Raw genomic sequence first — 25573 nt, 5'->3', positions numbered from 1 at the left:
TGTGTACTCACACCACAGGAACCGTGTGTACTCACACTCTCACCACAGGAACCGTGTGTACTCACACTCTCACCATAAGAAGACCTGCACTGCTCCTCACACCAATCCTAAGGTCAGTTTGCAGACCAAGGAAGCAGTGTTGTTGGTAAATCCTGAGTGACTATTCAAGGTCTGATATGTAAGAATTATAATGCAAATTATGTAATTCATAAATAAATGCTCAGGAAGCCTTATGGTATAAGCAAAGAATATTTTGAAAAAGCAGCTTTTAAATTTCAATAAAGTAAAAATTACACAGATGCATGTGCTGTCTTAGAGAGCAAAAGGAGATAAACACTGTTAAATGAGTAAAAAGAAGAGATAGCACTCAAAACCAACACACATTTCTTTCCAGAGCAAAAGCTAAACCGATACAAATAAAAGTATATAAATTTAAAAATCATTTTTAATCTCAAACATTAATTCCAAACTGTAACAAATCAGATACAGATAAATGAGCTCAAAGACACACTGTTCCAGTGGTTAACACTGGTCAAGGTGAATTTGAAAGAGAGTTTGCAGGGGGAAAGAGAAGAGGAAAATGATACAATCATAATCTCAAAACTAACTAAAAAATCCTTTTCAAAAAATCCTGGCTCAGGAATCAGAACCCCTTGCCTACATGAACACATCAAATAACTGCAGTTTTCAGCTTTCTTAATTGGAATTTTATTTATTTATCTACATATGTTTTGATTTTTTGAGACAGGGTCTCTCTGTGTAGCCTTGGCTGTCCTGGAACTCTCTGTAGACCAGGCTAACTTCAAACTCACAGAGATCCACAGATTAAAGGCATGCGCTACCACTCACTGCCCAGCCCTTAATTTGAATTTTAAAAACTGGTCTTATCTCTATGAACTATCTGTCTCGCAAATTTTACCAAATGTAACAGAAATAGAGTGTAAAATGAATTATATTAGAAGAACAACAATATGAAGTTAGCATCAAAAGCACAAATCTAATAAAGGATCTGGATGCTTCACCTCAAAGCCTATTTTTCAAATCCTAAATTTAATCCTAACTATCTTAACAAACTCATTCATAGCAAACACGGCTCTGTAAGTGTCCACTGGCATGTCCTGCCCACACACCTGCCCTCGAAGTCCACTTCTGGTCGTGGTAAAGTTCACCTCAGTCACGATGGATGCAGCATCCGGTGGGATGAAGGGATTGGGATTTCTTGTTGACAAGAAAAGGCGGAAATCTTCATTATAGTCAATGATTTTGTCACCTATTTGTACTACATAACGCGGTCCTATCAAGAACACACATATAAACACACAATTAGTTGGCTTGAATCTTCTGTATATTTCTATGTGAGTTTTTAAGAAACTGTTTTCAAGCATTTTTGCATACAGACTTTTAAAAAAAACTATAGGGCAGTGAGTTTCCTTGACTTTGAAAGACAACAATGACAAATCCACAAACATTAAAAACTGCATTTTACTAAAAAACAGGCATTATGTTTAAACACTTTAACCACACATACACATGACACATGGTCTTTCCTTTGGAGATTTCACTATCCCCTTCAAACAGTGTCTGCAGGCTCTGACCCAGAGAGAACAGGTTTCTAATACAGTGTGAAAGACATCAAAACTAGACTGGTCCAGAAACTGCTAAATGCTCAAAAAGCATTTACATAGGTCAGAAAACATTAAGATGATCCTGGCATACAGAAGTAACAATGGGGTACCTACTTATAATGGGTATAGTTTTAATATTAACTGTATGTCTCATATTCAAATTTTTTTTCTGAAATAGTTGTTTGTATATGTCAAATCTAGAGACTCTTAATCATGTATTATTCCCAATTTCTAAATTATTTAGTTAAAAGGTACTTATTGTATTAGTACTTTAGATATAAAATAAAAATTTATGAATATAAAAAATTGAGTAGTAACAAAGATATCCATTATCCACTTATCCACCAAATAAAAAGATGATATGGAGACAGTGGGAAGGGTGATTTGAAAACTATACTAAAGATAACATCCAAAATGTATAAAGAATTATAAATAGCAGAAAAGCAAATAACCATTTAAAAATGGAATAGGGCCTGAATAACATTTCTCCAAAAAAGACATTAAAATGGCCAACGAAGAATGAAATATGCTCAGCATTACTAATCATTAGGTAAATGCAAATGGAAACTACCATATGGCTTCACCTGTGTGTGGATGATTACTATAGAAAAGGCAAAGCACAAAAAAGAACCAGTTACTGAATGAACACTGATGTCCTGTTACAAAAAGCCTTATAGAAGATCCTGAAGAAATTAAAACTAGAACTCTACAGTGGCCAGGAATCCCTCTCCTAGGTATATACCCACAAACAAAACCACCATGTGATGGTTTGACCCTGAAATGTCTAAAACTGGCTCGCATGTGAAAATGCTGATTATCAGCTGCTGGGCCTTAGAGAAGTGAATAAATCCAAAGTTCTGATGTAATCAGTGGATTTATCCATGGATGGGTTCCTGATCTGGAAGCTTAAGTGGAAAGCAGGAACTAAAAGGTAGAAACTATTTAGAGGAAGTGGGTCACTACGGACATACATGCCCTGAAGGACCCATCTTTTACTTGGGTATTACAAAAAGCTGACTAGGATACACCATCTCAAAACACTATTTGCACCCTCAAATGTTCACTACAACATTACTTATTATAGCCAAGATGGAGAAACATGGAAGAGTCCATCAGTGAGAAAACATAGTATATTTGTTTTCATAATGGATTGCTATTTGGTCACAGTGAAGGATATACTGCTATTTGCTACTACATGAATGAACCTAGAGGGCATTAAATAAAGAAAATGAGCCAGACAAAACATGAACATTATTGTGCAAACTCACCTATGGTGAGATGTAACTAAAAGCACACAAAATAGTAGATATGTGAGATGAGTAATTTTGAAAAGCCAATATAGAACAATCTAGAAGGCCAATGTAGAACATAAGGATTATAATGAATACAAATGTATCATATTTGAAATTCTGAAGTCGTTTAGCTGTTTTTGCCACATGAAAAAGATTAACTGTATAAACGGACAGATATGTTAACTTGTCCTTTTAGCATCCATACCTTAAAATGTCATGCTATTAATCATATTTAAACATCACAGTAAATTTTACTTTAAAAATGTACATAATTTAAAAAGAACAGAGAGGTAGATGCCATGAAAACAGCAGTGTGATAGCTTATCTTCACTGCCAATTCAATTGTCAGATTTCCTAGAAAAATAATAAAGCAGACCTAGGTGACTTAGAAGGGGATTTCCAGAGAAGACAGACCATGAGGGCACCAATGGGATCAATGGTTTAGTTTAGTCTAATGGTGAATTAAACTGTGTAAGGAGTACTAGAGGGTTCGGAAACTGCAAAGTGGGATCATGGTAAAGGAAATAGGTCATGTGACTGTGTCACTGCGGAATCTATCTGTTCTAGTTACTACTCTGCTTCCTGTCACATCACTGTTACTACTCTGCTCCAGCACCCCTTGCAGGATACAATGTAAACCTAGGAACAATGCTGCCAACCAAGGTAGACTGAAGCCGATAAAACCATGAGTCAAAATAAATCTTGCATTCCTTGAGTTGACATTTTGCAGGTAAGTGTCACAGCAAGGGCAGCATTGACTTAACACAACTAGCTCATAAAGCTATAGAATAGCACTGTAGGATCAGACTGTCAATTCAAGAGACTCCTAGATTTACAGAATACTTCATGACAAAAATTCAAGATACTTAAAACAAACAAAAATGACAGAACAAAAACAAAAAGAAACAAATTCAAAACTGACTTTCCGATATTTTACTTGACAAGAAGGAGCAAACTAATGTTTCTAAAGTGATAAAGAATAACATGACAAATATGACATAATTGATCTTCAAAAAAATTAAACCAACAAAGAGCAAAATTTGCACAAATTTCAAAGACACTTATGAAAATTAACCAAATGTCATGCATACAGAATTATCTGACACGGTAAAACCCCAAAATGTTTCAGAGTAAGTTGTTACAAAGCCTTTCCTGAGGCAAAGAGACGATTTGATCTAAATCCAAAATGATGAGCCAGGAGTTTACCAGTAACTTATAGGAATATGGGAAATTCAAAAGCATCTACACTATCCTCTGAATAAAGTATGAGCAACTCAACAATTGGGAGTCCCAGGGCTGACTCACTGTCAGCTATGCCCAGAGAAGTCACACATTTATCTCAGAGTGTCAGCGCATGGAAAGACCTCATGAGTATTTCCTAAAAGCCATATGAGGCATCCATGAAGAAGCCCAGACATCTTCAGAATGGCGTACTTGCAAAAGTAGTCTATAAGCAGCATCTGGGACCATGGGTTTCAGGAAATTTCTCACAGTTCTAAGAACTTACAAGGGCGGCTTTCTGTGCTCAAACTGTTTGCGAATGTTAAGGCTATGCTAAGCACCTGCTTCCGTTTTTACTATGAATAGGAAGTGCATGTTTACATAGCTACCCTGAGTGAAAATCCCTGGTCTGATGAGAGTCCCTGAGAACAACAATTCCATACATTGTCACAACTTGCAAGGACAACAGATGATCACATGTGTGCTTTGTCCCCCAAAGCCCCATACTGTGTTGCTGGGACAATTAAGCATGTCTTACATGGATGGCTTCACCAGAAGAGACCCTTGCTAGCTTGTGCCTGGTTTTAAAAACTGGTACTCAAGAAATTCAAACATGTACCTTGAGCAACCAGATCTCGTCTCAACAGTGGATAAAGAACAGGCTCCACCCCATCCATCTCTTGTATAATGAGGGTTTTCCCAAAGCGCACTGCCAATTCGAGAGCTGTGATAAAGTTACTGTCCTGTGGAAATAAAGAAAAGCATATACTAGTTCCTTATCCCCATGCTTACAAAGATCCTTGTAAACAATGAACATATTAACACAAACTATCATCTATAGCACTAATCAAAATTATCCATGGTTGTTTTCTAGTTATAAAATATCTAGTAATAAATCATTTTAGTTTAATAAATTACCTCAAAATTTTCATAATTTAAATAATTTAAGTAGACACAGAAGAAAAATAAGGCTTAAAAATTACTGTACCAAAAAAATCCAAGTAACATAGGCTCTTCCTTCCTTCCCTATATAGTACTATTAATTATAAACATATTAGGAGAACAGATCTTTAGAGCATTTTCATCCTGCACACCTGGAAGCAACTGTGTACCAACTGAACATCAAGTCTTTATGTCTGCCACTGAGGAACCAAGGCCCCTCCATCTTGTAAGCCTCTCCATTTTGCAACAGACCTTAGGTTTCTAGTTCTCAGTATTGCCGACATAAATTCCAGGAACCAGAAAGTACAAAGTCAGGATGTCAGGAACAGCCATCTGGCCATCTGGTAGCAACTGATTAACCACAGAATGAACCAACCTGGACACAGCTCAGGACAGGGCTTAACAAATAAATGGGGTTAAGCTGAACATGAGATAACAACAGAATTCTGGAAAGTCTCTAAGCACGAGCCAATTAGGATTGTACCCTACTGAAACCCCCCTAATATGGCAACCTTGTGGTTTTTTTCCTTTAGAAACCTTGCATACTCAGGGAGGGGCACCTCCTCTAGACTTCTCTGCGTCGGTGTGGTGTGCTTGACGAGATCCCCGCTGTGGCTTAAACCGCTGCAATAAACCTTGCTTTTACATTCCGGTGATTTCGTGTCTCTGGTAGTCTCTTTGGGGTCTCTTGACTTGGGCACAACATTTGAGGGCTTGTTTGGGATCCCCAGAATACCCGAGATCCCCGGACTTCAAAGGTTTACATTAGGTGAGTCTGTCTGTCTGTCTTGCCTGTTTATTGTTGCTGTTTTCTGTTTCTCCATTTGATTTCTGATTGCTGCCAGCAGCTGTCTGTTTCTGAGAGGTTCCGCTTTGGCAGACGCACCATAAAAGTGAACCTGGAGCAGTCAGGAGATGTCACCTCTCCTTGTCTGGGCAGGGAGTCTCAAGTCTGAGGCCACTTTGTCAAGGACTCACAAGGGTCCCACCTGTGTATCTGAGAACTCTGGGGATCAGGAGACTCTGCTGACCTGTCCCCGTCCCATCCCTATGGTCTTTGGCACAATGGAGGCTCCCTCTCCAGACGTCCGTCTGCCTGGACCATCTGTCAACCGCAGAACTGTTAAGGGCCTGTGTTCTCCCTTTCTGTCTGACTGTCTTGTTCGGCAGTGTGATTTGTTGCATTTCTGCTCATCTCTCATTTGCTAAGATACAAGGACAAGCCATGAGAAATATCCCTTCTATCCCTCTAGACCTGACCCTAGTACATTGGAGGATATGAAGGAGACTGTTTTCAATAACAGTGACAATGTTAAGAAAAATAAATGGATTACTTTTTGTTCCTCAGAATGACCTGCCTTCAACGTTGGCTAGCAACAGGAGGGGACTATTGACTCTGGTACCATCCACCAGGTCAAGGAAATCGTGTTCAGGCCCCAGACAGGACACCCAGACTAGATCCCTTACATAGTGACTTGAAGAGGGCTTATTGATAGGACTGGGGGACCCCTCCCCTGGGTCAAGCCCTTTTTGCTCCTACCACCTGTTAACCCCTGCTTGAACCATCCACTCCGTCACAGTTACTCCCTGTAAAAGCCAAGAAAGACCCAAAGCCACTGATCCTCCAGGGGGGAACAGAAGAACTCAAAGTCTTTCCTCCCCATACTCTTCCCCAGTTTCCATCAGCAACACTGTGCAGGACGTGCAGACACTGAACAGAGGCTGCACCGTGAGCCTTGGTTCTCCACAGACGAGGAGCTCCTCCCGCTGCACCACCCCACAATCCCACTGGAGTTCCTGTCTCTGGTGGTCTCTTCGGGGGTCTCGCAACTTAGGCACAACACCATAATTCAAAACTTCCCATCAAGTTTCTACCACACTTACAAGTTGCTACAAAAATAAAATTCCAACCTCTATCTGCAATAAATAGCCACGTATTCAGAAGAACTACTTCTCTGTGCTTCAAGTTTAAAAAAAACAAGATGAAAAACTCCTATAAATTTGTGTTTGTAAGAAAGGATTACTATTATGAAAGGACTATTAGGTAAGATTTTGTAATCGATCAAGAACTTTTAGGCTTTCTGTCTAGCAAAAAAGGAGTTTTAAACACTATTCCAGGCCTCCAAGTGGGAGAAAAAGAGATGTAATATTTCATAAATGAAAGCAAAATAGCATGACTCACTGCCCACAAGTCAGTCAACAGCAGACCATATGTACAACAGGACCCAACAAGATTACCACAGAGCTCAAATTCTCCACTGACCAGTGATAATACCATGGGTGTCACAGCATAAGAGCACAGTGCCAAACTGTGGTGGCTCTGGAGTAAGCCAATCTGATTGCTTACTGTAAATGACAGCTGCCTGTAAAAACAGCACATGACGGTGTGCAGTCCTGGGTCCTGAGTACGCACCTGGCTGTATTTTATCAATATTTATACAATGTATTCCTTCTGCTTATTTAAAAAACAAAGCTAACTACAAGCTGGGCATGCCTGGAAGTGTCCTGGACTGTCACATCCAGACATGCACTGCCTCACCCACGATGCCCTCCAGTGCCGCTGGTTCCTGCCTGTACACATCCTGCTTTTATATATTTAATAATGTTTATATTTTTTTTTCTGTACCCATTCCTTGTTTACATGAGTTAAATAACACCATGCCCTGCTATCCCTGGTATAGTGTTTGGTACAACAACCTGCTGCACAGACCTGTGGCCTAGAAGCCAGAGGTTGTACTGTGCAGCCCAGTGTATGGTAGGTCACAAAGTCAGATGCAGGGATGTATTAAATGTTCACACTGGAGAACTGCCCAAGAATGCATTTCTCAAAACATATCCCAACTGGTACATAAGAAATGGCTATATATTATACAGCACCTAATTTTCAGTTATTCTTACCACATACAAATGAGATTGAAACTTCTATAGGGAATGTTAAATTTAGAGGAAAAATTTCATATACCTTAAGAATATATATAAAAACAATCAAATGTTAATCCTTACAAACTTTGATTAAGACAACAATAATTCCCTTAATAAGGTAAATTGGACAGTGAGGGGTTACTGCCAAAGCACAACAACTACAGCTCACTGGCCAAGCATCATCCCTTAGGGCATGTTAGAACCCCTAGTGAGTACAGCATAGGAAAGGAGAGGCATGTAAGACCTCTCCACACTAAGCGTACATCTACAATTCCATAATGCCCTGTATTTGTCATTAATCGTAGCACAGTGTAGAGGTCTATCTCCTTAACCTCCTCTTACAAAGAGGAAGAGCTGTGTCTGCTCACTGTTAAAACTCCTGGGGCTCAGATGAGTCGCTAGCACCAAAAACGATGTTTTCTCCTATGCTAGAAGTGACAGACCTGCAGCCATGAGAACCACCCTTCTCCTTTCCCCAGATTCCCATGAGGAATGCTGCAGGTAGCTCATTCTGCATGTGTCTTCTCATTATGGACCCTGAGCTGTATTCACTGTTGGTTTATCTGCAGCCAGGACCTAAATTATAAGTAGTGCATACCTGTTGGTTAATAACTTCCAAACGTGAGTCTTTCAGATGTGTCTTTAACCATTCCGTTGCCTGAGAAGACGGATCTATCAGAAATGGGCACACACGACTCTAGTGGGGGAAAAAGCTTTTTAAATAACAATGAATTTTTATACTTTTATTTAAACAGAAATAAATTCCTAAAAATTGTAAATCAATTGCAAAGTAAGCTTTTCTGTGTCTTTGTACAATGTGACTCTATCAAGCACAAAGTGGAAGAGATGGTGTGGCTTTTATCTGCACCAAAATCCACTTAGGTAAATTACTAGGAACAAGTAGTAAACAATTAAATCTAACTGCAGTAAAGTGAACATACTCTGCAAATGTCCTTCAAGGGAAACTGACTAGGCTGTCCATTAGGATCTAAAGAACTAGGAACGCATTTGTGCAGAATGTCTCACACTGGTAAACCACAGCACTGAAGCTGCCTTCCCACAGCACTATACAGAGGAAAAGACACAACATACAAACATAAAACACATATTACCTATTCCACATTTTTATTTGTTTATTTACTTTCTTATTTTATGTGCATTGGTGTTTTACATCATGTATGCCTGGGTGAGGTGTTGGGTCCCCTGGAACTGAAGTTATAGACAGCTGTGAACCACCATGTGGTTGCTGGGAATTGAACCCAGGTCCTCTGGAAGATCAGTCAGTGCTCTTAACCACTGAACCATCTCTCCAGCCACCTCTATATGATATTTTTTAATCATCATTGTCTAGTAAATGTAGTTAAACAATGAACCAATGTTTCTTAAATTGTCTCACTTGAAGAACAGCACAATTGCTATCATGGTAAAAGGACACACATGACAGTAGGTATAACACACTGAGAACTGGACTGTGTCTAGCAAGAACAAATGGGTAACTTCAGTGGCATGTCAGGGGAAGGGGATGGCAGGAACTAACAACTCCCCCAAACAGTTTCCATCACCAACACTGTTCAAACAGATGCTGGACTTTCCAACAGCTGCACTGTGGGTCTCAGTTCTCCAGACACTTCCTCACACAACCCCACTGTGTAATCCTCACCAGGCACCTGTGTCTGGAGGCCTCTCTTACTGCTCCACTGTATGAAGACACAACCCCTGGCAAAATGACTTGGCTAGCAAATGGCTCTTCAGTGTTACTATGGGTTTAGATCTGGTTTTATGGATAATAATAAACATTTCACAGTTCTACTAGATTTTGTCACACCCTCAATATTATTACTTTTAAAACTGAAAGAGTTCTTACCCATGATTTCAAACCAATGATCTGATGCAGTCAGGAAAAAAAAGAGGTGATAATATTTTTAAGCAACGCATTTTACCAAAATACGTGTAACAAACCTAAACCAACTTACAAGTTGGTTTTCATCTTATATATACTTCTTTATAGAACTTTAGATAAATTCTCTGAGGTACATTTTATCTCTCTGTTCCATGATAAAATGCAGCTAAAATTACACTTAACACATTCTAACAGAAAAAAAATGATGAGCTTCCATTCCCTCATTCATTCACCTACCATGCTAGGTAACAACCACAGGAATACAGACAAGGAGTCCAGAAATGAGGAAGATCTATCTCCTTACCTTCAATGACTTCATATCCAATTAAGAAGCAAAAAATGAAAACTGCATGATCAGGAAATACATAAGATACACAGGAGACATGTGGAGTTGGGGTAGGAAAAGTCAAATCAAATTAAGCCAAGAAAGATTATCCAGGTAAAGGAGCTAATCCCACAATGGAAAAGAGGCTACGAAAGCTGGAGCAGTGGGACAACTCCAGTCGTCAAGCAGAGCTGAATTTGGAAGGTGTGGGCAAAGATTATGCATTTCACAGAACAGATAGAAGAATTAGTAAGGGCTGCCTGACCAGGAAGAACTTCCTATGCCATGTCTCGTATATTCATTCATCCATTCCATTACGAGTAATGGAGATTTCAAACTGCAGGCAAGGCAAAGTCAGTGGCATACACTATGGAAACATTGTGAGCAGCAGACTAACATTTCAGGAACATCACTCTAGGAAACAAAACAAGCAACACAAAGGGGAAGGTGCTGGCTGGCACAGTACATTTCTCTAGGCACAAAATGAAGCCACAGAAGTGAATGTAAGTAAATGTGATGGTTCTGGAGCTATCTGAGCAATGCATTTAGCAAGACTGGAGAGGATAAGAAAGGGTTTATAATCAAGAGCTGCCTGGCCTACCCTGCACGGCACACTCAGGGTATCTGACAGGGTCACATTCAGATAGTGGTCACCTGCCACTGCATGGAAATGCTAAACAAAGGGCTCGTCTGAATCCTTTTAGAAGATTAACAGGCTGGGGAGGGAGTAGAGGAGGAGGGATACGTTTCTAATCTAGAAACAAACTGAAATTGGTCAATGTGAAGTCAGCAAAAGCCAATGTCATTGAAAGGTAGAGACAAGCTATCTGTGATCAAATCTATGTACTCCTTATACAGAGGGGGGCAGCCTGCTGACATAGGCCTATACATAATACCAGCATTATAGAGTCATTAAGTTCAAGGCAAGCCTGGGTAACATGAGATTCCAGTAGTTAATCCTTAGAGAATTCATTTTACAAACCTCACCTAGAATGATTATAGATGTAACTAAGTATGTGCTTCCCAATCACACATTTAACTACAATGTATTTCAGACCTAACATATCTTCTTAGACTTAGGATACAGTGTTGACCATAATGGCAAATTCATGCTAATCTAATCTGTTTTCCAAGTGATTTGGGGGGAGGGAGGTGAAGGTGCATTAGGAGTGCGCATAAGTCTTCAAAAGAATTTGTAAATATTAAATGGAATTTAAATATAAGCTTATTATTAAAATTAAATTCACAGGCAAGTTCCAATATTGATTATGAACCCAATTCTGAAGAGAAAGTTGTCTTTCAGTTATTAGCAATATATACATATATATTCTCATAAACATGTTTTCTAAAGGCTTACCTCCCCCATCACTCATTCTTAGGAAATAATTCTTAAACCATCATAGGTCTTGGGGGGAACTGTTTATGGTTTGTTTTGCTTTGGGTTTTTGAGATATCATCTCACTATGTATATGTAACCTATGATGACCTTGAACTCCCTCAAATCCTCCTGCTTCAGCCTCTCAGGCTAGGATAGCATGAATGTGTCACTATGCCAGATTTATTAATATTTGTGAATCGTGACTTTCTTTGACAACTGAAGTGAGAAGAACGGTCAATAAGTACGACAGGCATGACACACGCACAGGGTATAGAACAACAGACACAACGTAGGGCAACGCCTGACACAGACTCTAGCTACAAAGGCAGCTGAGGCTCCAGATGTTTATTTCAGTGCAGAAGAAGATAAGAAAAAAACTGTTCAAAAAGCAAATAGAGAAACAGTAAAATCAAATTAAATTAAGAAAACCACTCAATTTGTAGTCATAGACTTCTTCCAGGCAACACACCTGGACAGTTAATTAATAGGTCTAATAAAACAAAACAAATTAGAGAAATAAATAGGACCCAAACCAAGAAAAATATTCCATGCTACCTAAAGAGGAGCATTTGATGTACATATATACACACACACTTGGGGGGGGGAGGAAAAGAAAAAGATTTATGCTCAGGGAAAAAGGTTACTGAGAGGAGAGAGGATAACAGTGTATACTCTATTGAGACAGAAAATGAACTCCCATCACTTAGGAGGGAAGTTAGTATGCAGTTTACATGGGCCAGTGAGGACAGCGTGGGTGAGGGCACTGGCCCCCATGCCTGATCACACCAAAGAAGGGAGGCGACTCCTGCACCGTGTCTTCAGGCCTCCATGTGTGTACGCACACACGTGCAATAAACAATGCAAAAAACTGTGAGAGGTACACCAAGTTATGATAAAACCAAACTTCATTTAAAGTTTGTGACCTGTTCATCAAGTCATAAGACAAAACAGAAAGGTGTAAATGTGAGAGGGGACCAGTGGGGTGGTCATGGGGATAACAGTGAGGGAGACAGGAGGCTGAGGAGAGTCCAGAGAATGACCTAAGTACATACTCAAACTGTCATTCAACAATGCAATAGATTTTTTACTCTATGATGTTTGTAACCACTGCTTTAAATATATATGGCTTTCATATTCACTACCAAGAAAGTATTTTCAACTGTAAGAAAACACACTACATGAAACAATTTTCCAAAATGTATAGATGTTCATTTCTAACTTGTAACCTAAAACTTCTTTTGTCATTGTAGAATTTTGTTTGGTAAATTAAATTAAATTGAAATACAAAATTTATGCGAAAAATAGAGCATGAGGCAGAGACAAGCAGACGCAGGTAGGCCTGCGGCGGCGGCCCGCAGAGGTAGCCGGGCCCAGCAGCAGCCCGCTGAGGTAGACGGGCCCAGCAGTGGCAGCCGACAGGGACATTCAGGCCCGGCGGCGCTCCACAGAGGTAGACAGGCCCGGCGGCGGAGACAAGCAGACGCAGGTAGGCCGGTGGCGGAGGCCCGTGGAGGTAGACGGGCCCAGCGGCGGCAGCCGACAGGGATATTCAGACCCGGCAGCAGCCGGCAGAGACATTCAGGCCCAGCGGCGGCCCACAGAGGTAGACGGGCCCAGCGGCAGCCCGCTGAGGTAAACAGGCCTGGCGGCAGCGGCCGACAGGGACATTCAGGCCCTGCGGCAGCCGGCAGAGACATTCAGGCCCAGCGGCGGCCCACAGAGGTAGACAGGCCCGGCGGTAGAGACAAGCAGACGCAGGTAGGCCTGCGGCGGCGGCCCGTGGAGGTAGACGGGCCCAGCGACGGCAGCCGACAGGGACATTCAGGCCAGGCGGCAGCCGGCAGAGACATTCAGGCCCAGCGGCGGCCCACAGAGGTAGACAGGCCCGGCGGCGGAGTGAAGCAGACACAGGTAGGCCTGTGGAGGCGGCCCGTGGAGGTAGACGGGCCCAGCGGCGGCCCGCTGAGGTAAACGGGCCGGGCAGCAGCGGCCAACAAGGACATTCAGTCCCGGCTGCAGCGGCCGACAGGGACATTCAGGCCCGGCTGCAGCGGCCGACAGGGACATTCAGTCCCGGCTGCAGCCGGCAGAGACACTCAGGCCCGGTGACGGCCCCCAGAGGCAGACAGACCCAGTGGCAGCTGACAGGGACATACAGGCCCGGCGGCGGACCACAGAGGTAGACAGGCTCAGGGACGGAGACAAGCAGACACAGCTTGGAACAGGGACGCCCCTAACCCCAACATCTGGGGAAGAAGCTATCTCCGTGGGTCAGAACCAGAACAAATCTGAACACTCCGTCTGAGGACAACCCAGGGCCCAGCTGCTGATCCTGTGAAACCCAACAACTTGGAGGTGTTGGTGAGACTACCCTGCTCAGCTGAAACCCATCTGGGAGAGGATTCAGATGCCTACAGTTTAAAGTCTGAAGAAACAAGATCAGCTGAGGAGTTGACAAATGAACAAAACGTGACCTGGGAACACAGAAGAAGGCGCTACCCAGACACCAAACCAGATCACCAGAATCATAAGTATATAATTCACTGATCGAAATCAGCTGCCCCTGAAGAAATAGCCCAATAGCACCAATTTAACCAAGAACCACTACTAAACCAAGACTAAAAATTAGAACAAGAGAGGCACTCTCAGACACAGACACCACCTGCACCTCACAGAGGAAGAGATGAGTAGACGCCAGTGCAAAAATACAGGCAACAACATAAAGACCTATATGGCAACATCAGAACCTAGTGATTCTACACCTGCAAGACCCAAACATACCATGACAGAAGAAACAGAAGAAATCAACCCTAAAAATGACATTAAGAAGATGATAGAGGCCCTTAAAGAAGAAATAAAACATTCCCTCAATGAGGAAATAAAAACTTTCCTTAAAGAGGAATTGAAAAACTACCTTAAAGAGGAAATAAAAACTTTCCTTAAAGAGGAAATAAAAAACTCCCTTAAAGAGGAAATAAAATCTTCCCTTAAAGAGGAAATGAAAAACTCCATTAAAGAGGAAATAAAAAACTCCCTTAAAGAAATGGAAGAAAAAACGAACAAAAAATGGGAAGAAATCAAATCAAGCCAAGAAAAAGCAATTGAACAGATGAAAGAAACATTCCAAGATCTGAAAAATGAATTTGAGACAATAAAGAAAACACATGCTGAAGGAATGCTGGAAATAGAAATCCTGACAAAACGAACAGGAACTACAGAAACAAGCATAACCAACCGATTGCAAGAGATGGAACAGAGAATCTCTGACACTGAAGACACGATAGAGAAAATAGATTCGTCAGTCAAAGAAAACAATAAAGACAAAAAAGTCCTAACACAAAACGTCCAGGAAATTTGGGACACCATGAAAAGACCAAACCTAAGAATAATAGGGATAGAAGAAGGAGAAAAATACCAACTCAAAGGCACAGAAAATATATTCAACAAAATCATAGAAGAAAACTTTCCCAACCTAAAGAAAGAAATACCTATGAAAATACAAGAAGCTTACAGAACACCGAATAGGCTGGATCCAAAAAAAAAGTCCCCTCGCCACATAATAATCAAAACACTAAACACACAGAATAAAGAAAAAATATTAAGAGCTGCAAAGGAAAAGGACCAAGTAACATATAAAGGCAAACCCATCAGAATAACACCAGACTACTCAATAGAGACTATGAAAGCTAGAAGATCATGGACAAACCTCATGCAGACACTAAGAGACCACGGATGCCAACCCAGACTATTATACCCAGCAAAACTCTCAATCACCATAGGCGGAGTAAACAAAATATTCCAGGATAAAGCCAGATTTAATCAATACCTGTCCACAAACCCATACCTACAGAAAGCACTAGAAGGGAAAATTCAACCCAAAGAAGCTAAACACATCCATGAAAAATCAGGCAATAGATAATCCTACACCAACATACACCACAGAAGGACAACACAACACAACCAAAAAAATAACAGGAATTAACAATCACTGGTCATTAATATCCATCAATATCAATGGTCTCAACTCACCTATAAAAAGACACAGGCTAACAGAATGGATAAAAAAACAGGACCCATCCATATGCTGCATACAAGAAACACACCTTAACTCCAAAGACAGACACTACCTCCGAGTAAAAGGCTGGGAAAAGGTTTTCCAAGCAAATGGACCTAAGAAACAAGCTGGTGTAGCTATCCTAATATCTAATAAAATAGACTTCAAACTAAAATCAATCAAAAGAGACCAGGATGGACATTACATATTCATCACGGGAAAAATCCACCAAGATGAAGTCTCGATTCTAAACATTTATGCTCCAAATACAAAAGCACCCACATTCATAAAAGAAACACTACTAAAGTTTAAAACGCACATCAAACCCCACACATTAGTAGTGGGAGATTTTAACACACCACTCTCACCAAAAGATAGATCTACCAGACTGAAACTTAACAAAGAAATAAAGGACCTAACAGATGTTATGACTCAAATGGACCTAATAGATATCTACAGAATATTCCATCCTAACACAAAAGAATATACCTTCTTCTCAGCACCCCATGGAACCTTCTCAAAAATTGACCACATGCTTGGACACAAAACAAATCTCAACAGATACAAAAAAATTGGAATAACCTCCTGTATCTTATCAGACCACCATGCCTTAAAGTTAGAACTCAATAACAACAAAAATTATAGAAAACCCACAAACTCATGGAAACTGAATAATGCCCACCTGAAACATCAATGGGTCAAGGAAGAAATAAAGACGGAAATTAAAGAGTTCCTAGAATTCAATGAAAATGAAAGTACAACATACCCAAACTTATGGGACACTATGAAAGCAGTGCTAAGAGGAAAATTCATAGCTCTAAATGCACACATAAAGAAGATGGAGCAATCCCATACCAATGAATTAACAGCACAACTGAAAGCTCTAGAACAAAAAGGAACAAACTCACCCAGGAGAAATAGACGCCAGGAAATAATCAAATTGAGGGCTGAAATCAACGAAATAGAAAACAAGAGAACAATACAAAAAATCAATGAAACAAAGAGTTGGTTCTTTGAAAAAATCAACAAGATAGACAAACCACTAGCCAAATTAACCAAAAGGCAAAGAGAGAGCACACAAATTCACAAAATCAGAAATGAAAAGGGAGACATAACAACAGACAATGAGGAAATCCAGAGAATCATCAGATCATACTTCAAAAACCTGTACTCCACAAAAATGGAAAACCAGGAAGAAATGGACAATTTTCTGGATAAATACCAAATACCAAAATTAAATCAAGACCAGATAAACCATTTAAATAGACCAATAACCCCTAAAGAAATAGAAACAGTCATCAAAAGTCTCCCAACTAAAAAAAGCCCAGGACCAGATGGTTTCAGTGCAGAATTCTACCAGACTTTCAAAGAAGAACTAATACCAATCCTCTTCAAAGTGTTCCACACAATAGAAACAGAAGGAACACTACCAAACTCTTTTTATGAGGCTACAATTACCCTGATACCCAAACCACACAAAGATGCAACAAAGAAAGAGAACTACAGACCAATCTCCCTCATGAACATTGATGCAAAAATACTCAACAAAATATTGGCTAACCGAATCCAAGAATACATCAAAACAATCATCCATCACGACCAAGTAGGATTCATCCCAGGGATGCAAGGATGGTTCAACATACGGAAATCAGTCAATGTAATACACCATATAAACAAACTGAAAGAAAAAAACCACATGATCATCTCCCTAGGTGCTGAAAAAGCCTTTGACAAAATCCAACACCCCTTCATGATAAAGGTCTTAGAAAGAATAGGAATACAAGGAACATTTCTAAACATAATAAAAGCAATTTATAGCAAGCCAACAGCAAACATCAAATTAAACGGAGAGAAACTCAAAGCGATACCACTAAATTCAGGAACAAGACAAGGCTGTCCACTCTCCCCATATTTATTCAATATAGTACTAGAAGTTCTAGCTAGAGCAATAAGACAACAAAAGGAGATCAAAGGGATACAAATTGGCAAGGAAGAAGTCAAACTTTCACTATTTGCAGATGATATGATAGTATACATAAGTGACCCCAAAAACTCTACCAGGGAACTTCTACAGCTGATAAACTCCTTCAGTAAAGTGGCAGGATACAAGATCAACTCAAAAAAATCAGTAGCCCTCCTATACACAAATGATAAAAGGGCTGAGAAAGAAGTCAGAGAAACATCACCCTTTACAATAGCCACAAATAATATAAAATACCTTGGGATAACACTAACTAAACAAGTGAAAGACCTTTTTGATAAGAACTTTAAATATCTAAAGAAAGAAATTGAAGAAGATATCAGAAAATGGAAGGATCTCCCATGCTCATGGATAGGTAGGATTAACATAGTAAAAATGGCAATCTTACCAAAAGCAATCTACAGATTCAATGCAATCCCCATCAAAATCCCAACACAATTCTTCACAGACTTGGAAAGAAAAATACTCAACTTTATATGGAAAAACAAAAGACCCAGGATAGCTAAAAGAATCCTATACGATAAAGCAACCCTTGGAGGCATCACCATCCCGGACCTCAAACTCTACTATAGAGCTATAGTAATAAAAACAGCTTGGTACTGGTATAAAAACCGACATACGGACCAATGGAATCGAATTGAAGACCCTGACATTAATCCATGCACATATGAACACCTGGTTTTTGACAAAGGATCCAAAACTATACAATGGAACAAAGAAAGTATCTTCAACAAATGGTGCTGGCATAACTGGATGTCAATATGTAAAAGATTACAAATAGATCCATAACTGTCACCATGCACAAAACTCAAGTCCAAGTGGATCAAAGACCTAAACATAAATCCAGTTACACTAAACTTAATAGAAAAGAAAATAGGAAGCACTCTTGAACGCATTGGCACCGGAGACCATTTCCTAAATAAAACCCCGACAGCACAGACCCTGAGCACAACCATTAATAAATGGGACCTCTCAAAACTGAGAAGCTTTTGCAGGGCAAAAGACACAGTCAATAAGACAAAAAGACAGCCAACAGATTGGGAAAAGATCTTCACCAACCCCACATCTGACAGAAGATTGATCTCCACAATATATAAAGAACTCAAGAAACTAGACATCAAAGCACTGAACAGTCCAATTAAAAAATGGGCTAAAGAGCTAAACAGAGAATTCACAAAACAAGAACTACAAATGGCTGAAAGACATTTAAAGAAATGCTCAACATCCTTAATCATCAGAGAAATGCAAATCAAAACGACTCTGAGATACCACCTTACACCTGTTAGAATGGCTAAGATCAAAAACACCAATGACAACCAATGTTGGAGAGGATGTGGAGCAAAGGGAACACTCCTCCACTGTTGGTGGGAATGTAAACTTGTACAACCACTGTGGAAATCAGTATGGCGGTTTCTCAGAAAATTAGGAATCGAACTACCTCAAGACCCAGCCATCCCACTCTTGGGCATATACCCAAAGAATGCTGATTCATACCATAAAGATACATGCTCAGCTATGTTCATAGCAGCACTATTTGTAATAGCCAGAACCTGGAAACAACCTAGATGCCCATCAACGGAAGAATGGATGGAAAAAATGTGGTACATATACACAATGGAGTACTACTCAGCAGAGAAAAACAATGAAAGCATGAAATTTGCAGGCAAATGGATGGAACTAGAAAAAATCATCCTGAGTGAGGTAACCCAAACCCAGAAAGACAGTTATGGTATGTACTCACTCATTGGTGGATTCTAGATATAAAATGAACAATCAGACCACAACCCATAGAACCACAGAGGCTATATATATAGCATGGAGGTCCCTAGGACGACTGTGGCATATAATAAATTTCAGTTTTACTCAATTATTGAAAAAAAATAGCCAAATGAATGGAAACACATGAACTGTGAACCAAAGACTGAGGGGCTCCCAGCTGGATCAGGCCCTCTGAATAGGTGAGACAGTTGATTGGCTTGATCAGTTTGGGAGGCATCTAGGCAGTGGGACCAAGTCCAGTGCTCATTCCATGAGTTGGCTGTCTGAAACCTGGAACTTATGCAGGGACACTTGGCTTAGTCTGGGAGGAAGGGACTGGACCTCCCTGGACTGAGTCTACCAAGTTGATCACAGTCCTCGGGGGAGGACTTGTCCTGGAGGAGGTGGGAATGGAGGGTGGGCTGGGGGTAAGGGGAGGGCGTGGGAGGGGGGAGAATAGGGGAACCCATGGCTGATATGTAGAACTGAATGATATTGTAAAATAAAAAATATATATCAAAAAAAAATAAAAAATAAACAAACAAACAAAAAAAATAATAAAAAAAAAATAGAGCATGAGGTAATTCAGGGTTCTCCACAATATAACTATTACTACTAGAAAATTCAATTTTGAGTACTTTATCATCATAAAGGCAATCTTAGCTCATACTTTTATATTTAATTGAAAATAAATTACATTGAACAGTAGATAATCAACTTTAATTACCAATATATTTGCCATTTTATTGAACTAAAAAAAAAAAATAGGTGCAAGAGCCACAGCATATTTACACTGCAGTGTTGCCAGCTCTCAACATAACCTCTGAGACAAGCTTTTCAGTTACCTGTAAGATCACAAGGGCATTCTCTATGGAGAGGTCATCAGAGGGAAGGCCTTCACTTTTCCAGATCAACTGCTCGCTTTCAGTACAGAGAAATCTCCTTAGATCAAATTCTGAAAAGCAAAAGGCATCAAGTAGTCAGCATAGCCACCAGCACCGGACAGACAGACTGGCACCGCGGTGACCAGCACTGGACAGACAGACTGGCACCATGGTGACCAGCACCGGACAGACAGACTGGCACCACGGTGACCAGCACCGGACAGACAGACTGGCACCATGGTGACCAGCACCTGACAGACAGACTGGCACCACAGTGACCAGAACCTGACAGACAGACTGGCACCACGGTGACCAGAACCAGACAGACTGGCACCACGGCCACCAGCACCGGACAGACAGACTGGCACCACGGCCACCAGCACCGGACAGACAGACTGGCACCATGGTGACCAGAACCAGACAGACAGACTGGCACCACAGCCACCAGCACCGGACAGACAGACTGGCATGGGAGGCCCATGGCATGCCGTGGCCTCACTCCCATTCCTGTGCATCACAACAGGAAACCCAGGAAAAAGCTTTGTAAAATGTGAAAATGAGCAGAACTCATGAATGAATTACTTCTAAGTGAATGTTTCACAGCCACAATAAGTTGTGAAAACCACAAAATTCACAAGAAAAGTTAGAGCCTCCCACTTCATTTTGGCATGTAAATTAATGTTAAAAAATAACATACTGAGCTATATTCGTGCAAAATTAAAAATAATTCAGAGGGAGGTCTGTTTCTTATATGGATATAAGAGTAGAAAACCTATAAGAATGAAACAATTTACAAAAAAAAATCCATGTGACTTGGCAAATCTGAAGTAGTCATACTATCCCTGGTGACATACAGGGGGGAAATCGTCCTGTTAAGAGAAGTAAAGGGAACAGAGTAGAAGGGCCATTTTTGGCATACTGAAATTTCAAGTTCATAGTAACTCAATACAAACTCTCTAGACCAGCTGCCTTGGTCCATTCTTCCAGACAGTTCTTCCTGAGGCCTTCCGGGGCAGCGGAGAGGTAGGTTATGAATGCAGCCGCCAGCTGAGCTCTTTTGGGGAGGGTCGCTAACTCCTCCGATATCTCAGCAACCTGGAAAAAGACAGCGCATGTGTGGCACTCCCTCGGAAGACAAGCTTTCCAGCTAGGACAATAACCCAGCATTCACTCAAGTAGTAACACCTTAACAACTCTATCACAAAAATTTCAAAAGATCAGTGAGAACTCAAAGTTTTTAAAAGCTTGGGACACAAGATATTTCTATAAATAAAACATGTTTTGTTATATGCATGTCCTCCATCACACACAATTAAATTTAAATAAATTTAAACAGAAAGTTACCAATGTTGAAATCATGGAATATTTCAGCAAGAAACAACTAGTGTACAATGTTGAATATTAACCTTATTGTTGTGGTAAAGTTCCCCAGATCCTTGCCCTCCCTGCCCTTCTCATTAACAACATACGCAAGCGGAAAGGGAACAGGTTGTTTCCTAAAGTATGTTCATAAAAAGACACTTTGTTTAAAGACAAGTTTAATTGCTGACTGATTATTCACTTCTACATTATTTGTCAAAGGCCAGCTATAAGCTAATGGGTATTTTTCCTGGTCCCCTTTAAAAAACAAAAAACCAAATACATTCTTCACACCCAGGTTTCCTGTGTTTGTGGCTCTTCTCCTAGACACACCTGAGTATTCCACCTCCGGTGCTCTCTGTCCAGCTGACTGATCAGGACATCAGCAGCTTTGATTGTCTCCTGTGCCTTGGTGACTTCAGCTTCAAGTTTGGCAGCTTCTGAAGTCCTGCTCTGAAATCTAAGAAAACATGAACATACAATTGTAAACAAAAACTTATCCTTGGGACATACTGATTCTATGTGTGTATGAAATAGCATAAGATCGACAAATATACAAACATTTACACTTAAAGCTTTTACTCTTGCTCTAGTAGCTCTCAGTGGTAGAATACAACCCAAACACAAAGCCCCAGGGCCACTGCTCTGTACCAGGACATCAGTACATCAGTCTGTACTCAGGGACTGGACAGAACCCTTGCAGGCAACATTCTATACACACTTCTCCTGGTGTTCACTCAAGACTTTGACCCAAGAATTAGCCAGCCATTTTCTATAATTGTCTTTCTTCCTATTCTAGTTGCACAAACCTATCTGCTACCATGAGAACTTTTTACATGATGATAACAGTTTATCTTTAAAATTTCCTTTGGCATTTTCCACCCACTCTCTTCCTCTCGCCTTATTTCTTGACCTAATCTTCTCAAATATCTACCTGCCAAAACGAAATATCTGGTCCATTGTAAATCATCTCTCACATAGTGTCCATTTGCCAGATCTTAACAGTCTTTTATATATGTCTGTATATGAATATGTGTATGATATCTGCATGTGTATACTGTGCAGGTATGGTCATCTGTGCAGGAACATGTGGAGGCCAGAGGTGCATGCTGGGATGTCTTCCCCAACCACTTCCCCCACATTCCCATAACAAAAAGGAAATGTGACATATAATATCTAAGATAAATTCTTATAATTTTTTCTAAAATTAGCAGAATCTTCCCTAGCATGCACAAGACCCTGATTTTGATCCCTAGTACCACAAGGGAAAATTGTTACTATTATTTATTTGGGCTTTTCAGGTTTTTTTTCAGATGGGGTCTTAAGTAGCCCAGGCTGCCCTCTAACTAGCCATGTAGCCAAGGATGATCCTAAACCCCAGTCCTCTTCATCCATGTCCCAAGTACTGGGACCACAGGCACGAACAATTACATAGCTAACTAAGAATGCTTTCCCTCCATGTCTCAACCTGAGAGGGACATGAGAGGAGGAAAAACAAAGGTTATAACTAGGATGTGGACCTTTCAAATGAGCTGAGATGTGAGTTGCAAACTGAAACTTACTTTTCTTTGAGTTCTGACACTTTTTTACCAACAGAGTTAAGGAGGTCTTCTAGCTTCCTTTTTCTATCTTCAGTTTTCTTCAAATTCCTAAAGTGGAAGTCAATGTTAGAAGTCATTCTATTTTAGATTTCAATATTAAAGCAGCACTTTCAGGAATGACACTGCAGTAAATGTGACAGAACCACCATAGTTCGGTGTTATGACACTTCTGCATAGGTAAATGAAGCAATGCCTAAATCAAAAGTGAATCTTTTGAAAAACTCACACTGCTTCTTGGAACTAGTATTTAAAAAGACTTGTGCATACAGATTCTGAAGAAAAAAAAAAACAGCAAATGTGTTCATCTATCTTCTTTCAAAAACTATATAAAATGATACCAATGAATAAATATGCAATCCTATATATATGATAAAGAGAATTTAAAAGTGTGGCAAAGGAAAACTTTCAAAGACATTTGGAAAATAAAGACTAATAGGTCAGAATAAAAAAGCCAAAAAATGAGATGCCTGCAAGAAGGAACAGTAAAATAAGCAGAATTCCAAACTGCTCTGAGAGGGTAAGCAGCAACTCTCTCCAAAGGGAACAGAAAAACTGGAGACACAAACATATGCAACAGTTGTAGGATGCACTGAAGGGTAGATCTCAACTGCATCCCTCCCCTAAAGCAAACTTTTAAACCAAGCCAAAATTCAACACATCTAGCTGACAATCCATCTATTCTACCTAGCTCCACTGACACCATAAATACAAGACATGCCATTTCTTTATGGGAAAAGTGAATGCACCCACAAATACTGAAGAGTGGTCATTGCCTCGCCAATCTACACCTAAATACTTAATCCTCCCCAGAACAATTAGAGGATCCAGTACCTATTGTAAAAAAACCATACTACTTTGGATGATAGAACAGCTTTGAAAGATGAGTGAAAAACTCCAGGAGAAACCATAAAACAAATATTTTGATAGACTTCTATAAATGACCAAAGACCAAAGCTAGCAGTACAAATAAGTAACATAATTGAAGGTTTGCTGGACACAGGAGCAGATGTAACCATAATTACATCAGAATCATGGCATCCAAATTGTCCCCTTCAAGAAGTAGATGTTCAGTTCCTAGGATTGGAACACTATCTCGAGTAAAACAAAGCATGAGATGGGTTGAATGCACAGGGCCAGAAGGACAGAGAGTAAAGTTGAGGCCATATGTGGCTAATGTAGCAGTGAATCTATAGGATCATGAACTGTTATAGCAATGGAATACCCAGATTAACATTTCTCCAATCTGAGAAAGAGACCACAAATCAACTCATGTTTCTGGGAAGAATATTATAAAGCATGATAAAAAAAAACATTCACTGGCCATTCAGGCTATATGAAAACAGGGCACAACAGCCATTAATCTTTGTGAGGTACGAATGGCCCTAACCTTAAAATGGTTAATTGGCAAACCTGTCTGTGTTGGGTAGTAGCCTACAACCTCAGAGAAACTACAGGCCTTAGAACAGCTGGTTCAGTGGCAGCTTAATGCTCACCATATTGAAGAATCTACCAGCCCCTGGATTCTCATTTATTTGTTATTAAAAAGAAATCTGGCCGGGCGGTGGTGGCGCACGCCTTTAATCCCAGCACTCGGGAGGCAGAGCCAGGCGGATCTCTGTGAGTTCGAGGCCAGCCTGGGCTACCAAGTGAGCTCCAGTAAAGGCGCAAAGCCACGCAGAGAAACCCTGTCTTGAAAAACAAAAACAAACAAACAAAAAAAAAAAAAAAAAAAGAAATCTGGAAAATGGAGAATGATGACAGACCTCAGAGCCAAAAATAAAGTAATTCAGCTGATAGGCCCTCTCCAGCCTGGAATGCCTTTGCCTTCTCTGTTACCTAAAAAATGGCTTATTATAGTTACTGACTTAAAAGATTGTTTCTGCACTATACCTTTACAAGAAAAGGATAGGGAAAAATTTGTCTTCATGGTACCTACTTACAATAATTCTGAGCCAGTTAAGATATAGCAATGGAAGGTTCTCCCACAGGGAATGTTAAATAGCCCAACCATGCCTATATTTTGTGCAAAAACCATTGAAAAGAATTCCAAGTTTCCACAATCTAGAATCTAACACTATATGGACAATATCTTATTAGCTGATTCAAAGGTAGATAGTTTTATTAAAAATGTTTGAAGAAGTAAAGAAAGTTTTGCCTTGTTGGGGATTACAAATTGCTCCTGAAAAAATACAAAGAGGAGATTCTATTAAATACTTCGGTTATAAAATAGGTTTACAAAAAATTCGACCCCAAAAGGTACAAATCAGCAGAGATTGATTGCTGACTCTTAACAGCTTTCAAAGATAGCTAGGAGACATTTCCAATTTATGC

General features: G+C 40.2%; 1 protein-coding gene across 4 annotated transcripts in view; it reads right to left on the bottom strand.

The window, feature by feature from the left end:
- Dync2h1 (dynein cytoplasmic 2 heavy chain 1) overlaps positions 1-25573 on the bottom strand; it is a 230942-nt gene that overhangs the window by 91517 nt on the left and 113852 nt on the right. For 3 of the 4 annotated variants that reach the window (XM_028890970.2, XM_037207771.1, XM_037207772.1), the window contains exons 60-67: positions 23204-23290; positions 21975-22101; positions 21236-21377; positions 20244-20353; positions 9867-9887; positions 8601-8699; positions 4758-4881; positions 1131-1294 (exon numbers count right to left, since the gene is read on the bottom strand). In XM_028890970.2, coding sequence (XP_028746803.1) covers positions 1131-1294; positions 4758-4881; positions 8601-8699; positions 9867-9887; positions 20244-20353; positions 21236-21377; positions 21975-22101; positions 23204-23290 — 874 coding nt within the window. The remainder of the gene's footprint in view (positions 1-1130; positions 1295-4757; positions 4882-8600; positions 8700-9866; positions 9888-20243; positions 20354-21235; positions 21378-21974; positions 22102-23203; positions 23291-25573) is intronic. The other variant, XM_028890972.2, reaches the window with a different exon arrangement.

The sequence above is a fragment of the Peromyscus leucopus genome, chromosome 7 (genome assembly GCF_004664715.2).
Source record: "Peromyscus leucopus breed LL Stock chromosome 7, UCI_PerLeu_2.1, whole genome shotgun sequence".
Taxonomy (NCBI): Eukaryota; Metazoa; Chordata; class Mammalia; order Rodentia; family Cricetidae; genus Peromyscus; species Peromyscus leucopus.
This window is presented reverse-complemented; position numbering and strand designations above follow the sequence as displayed.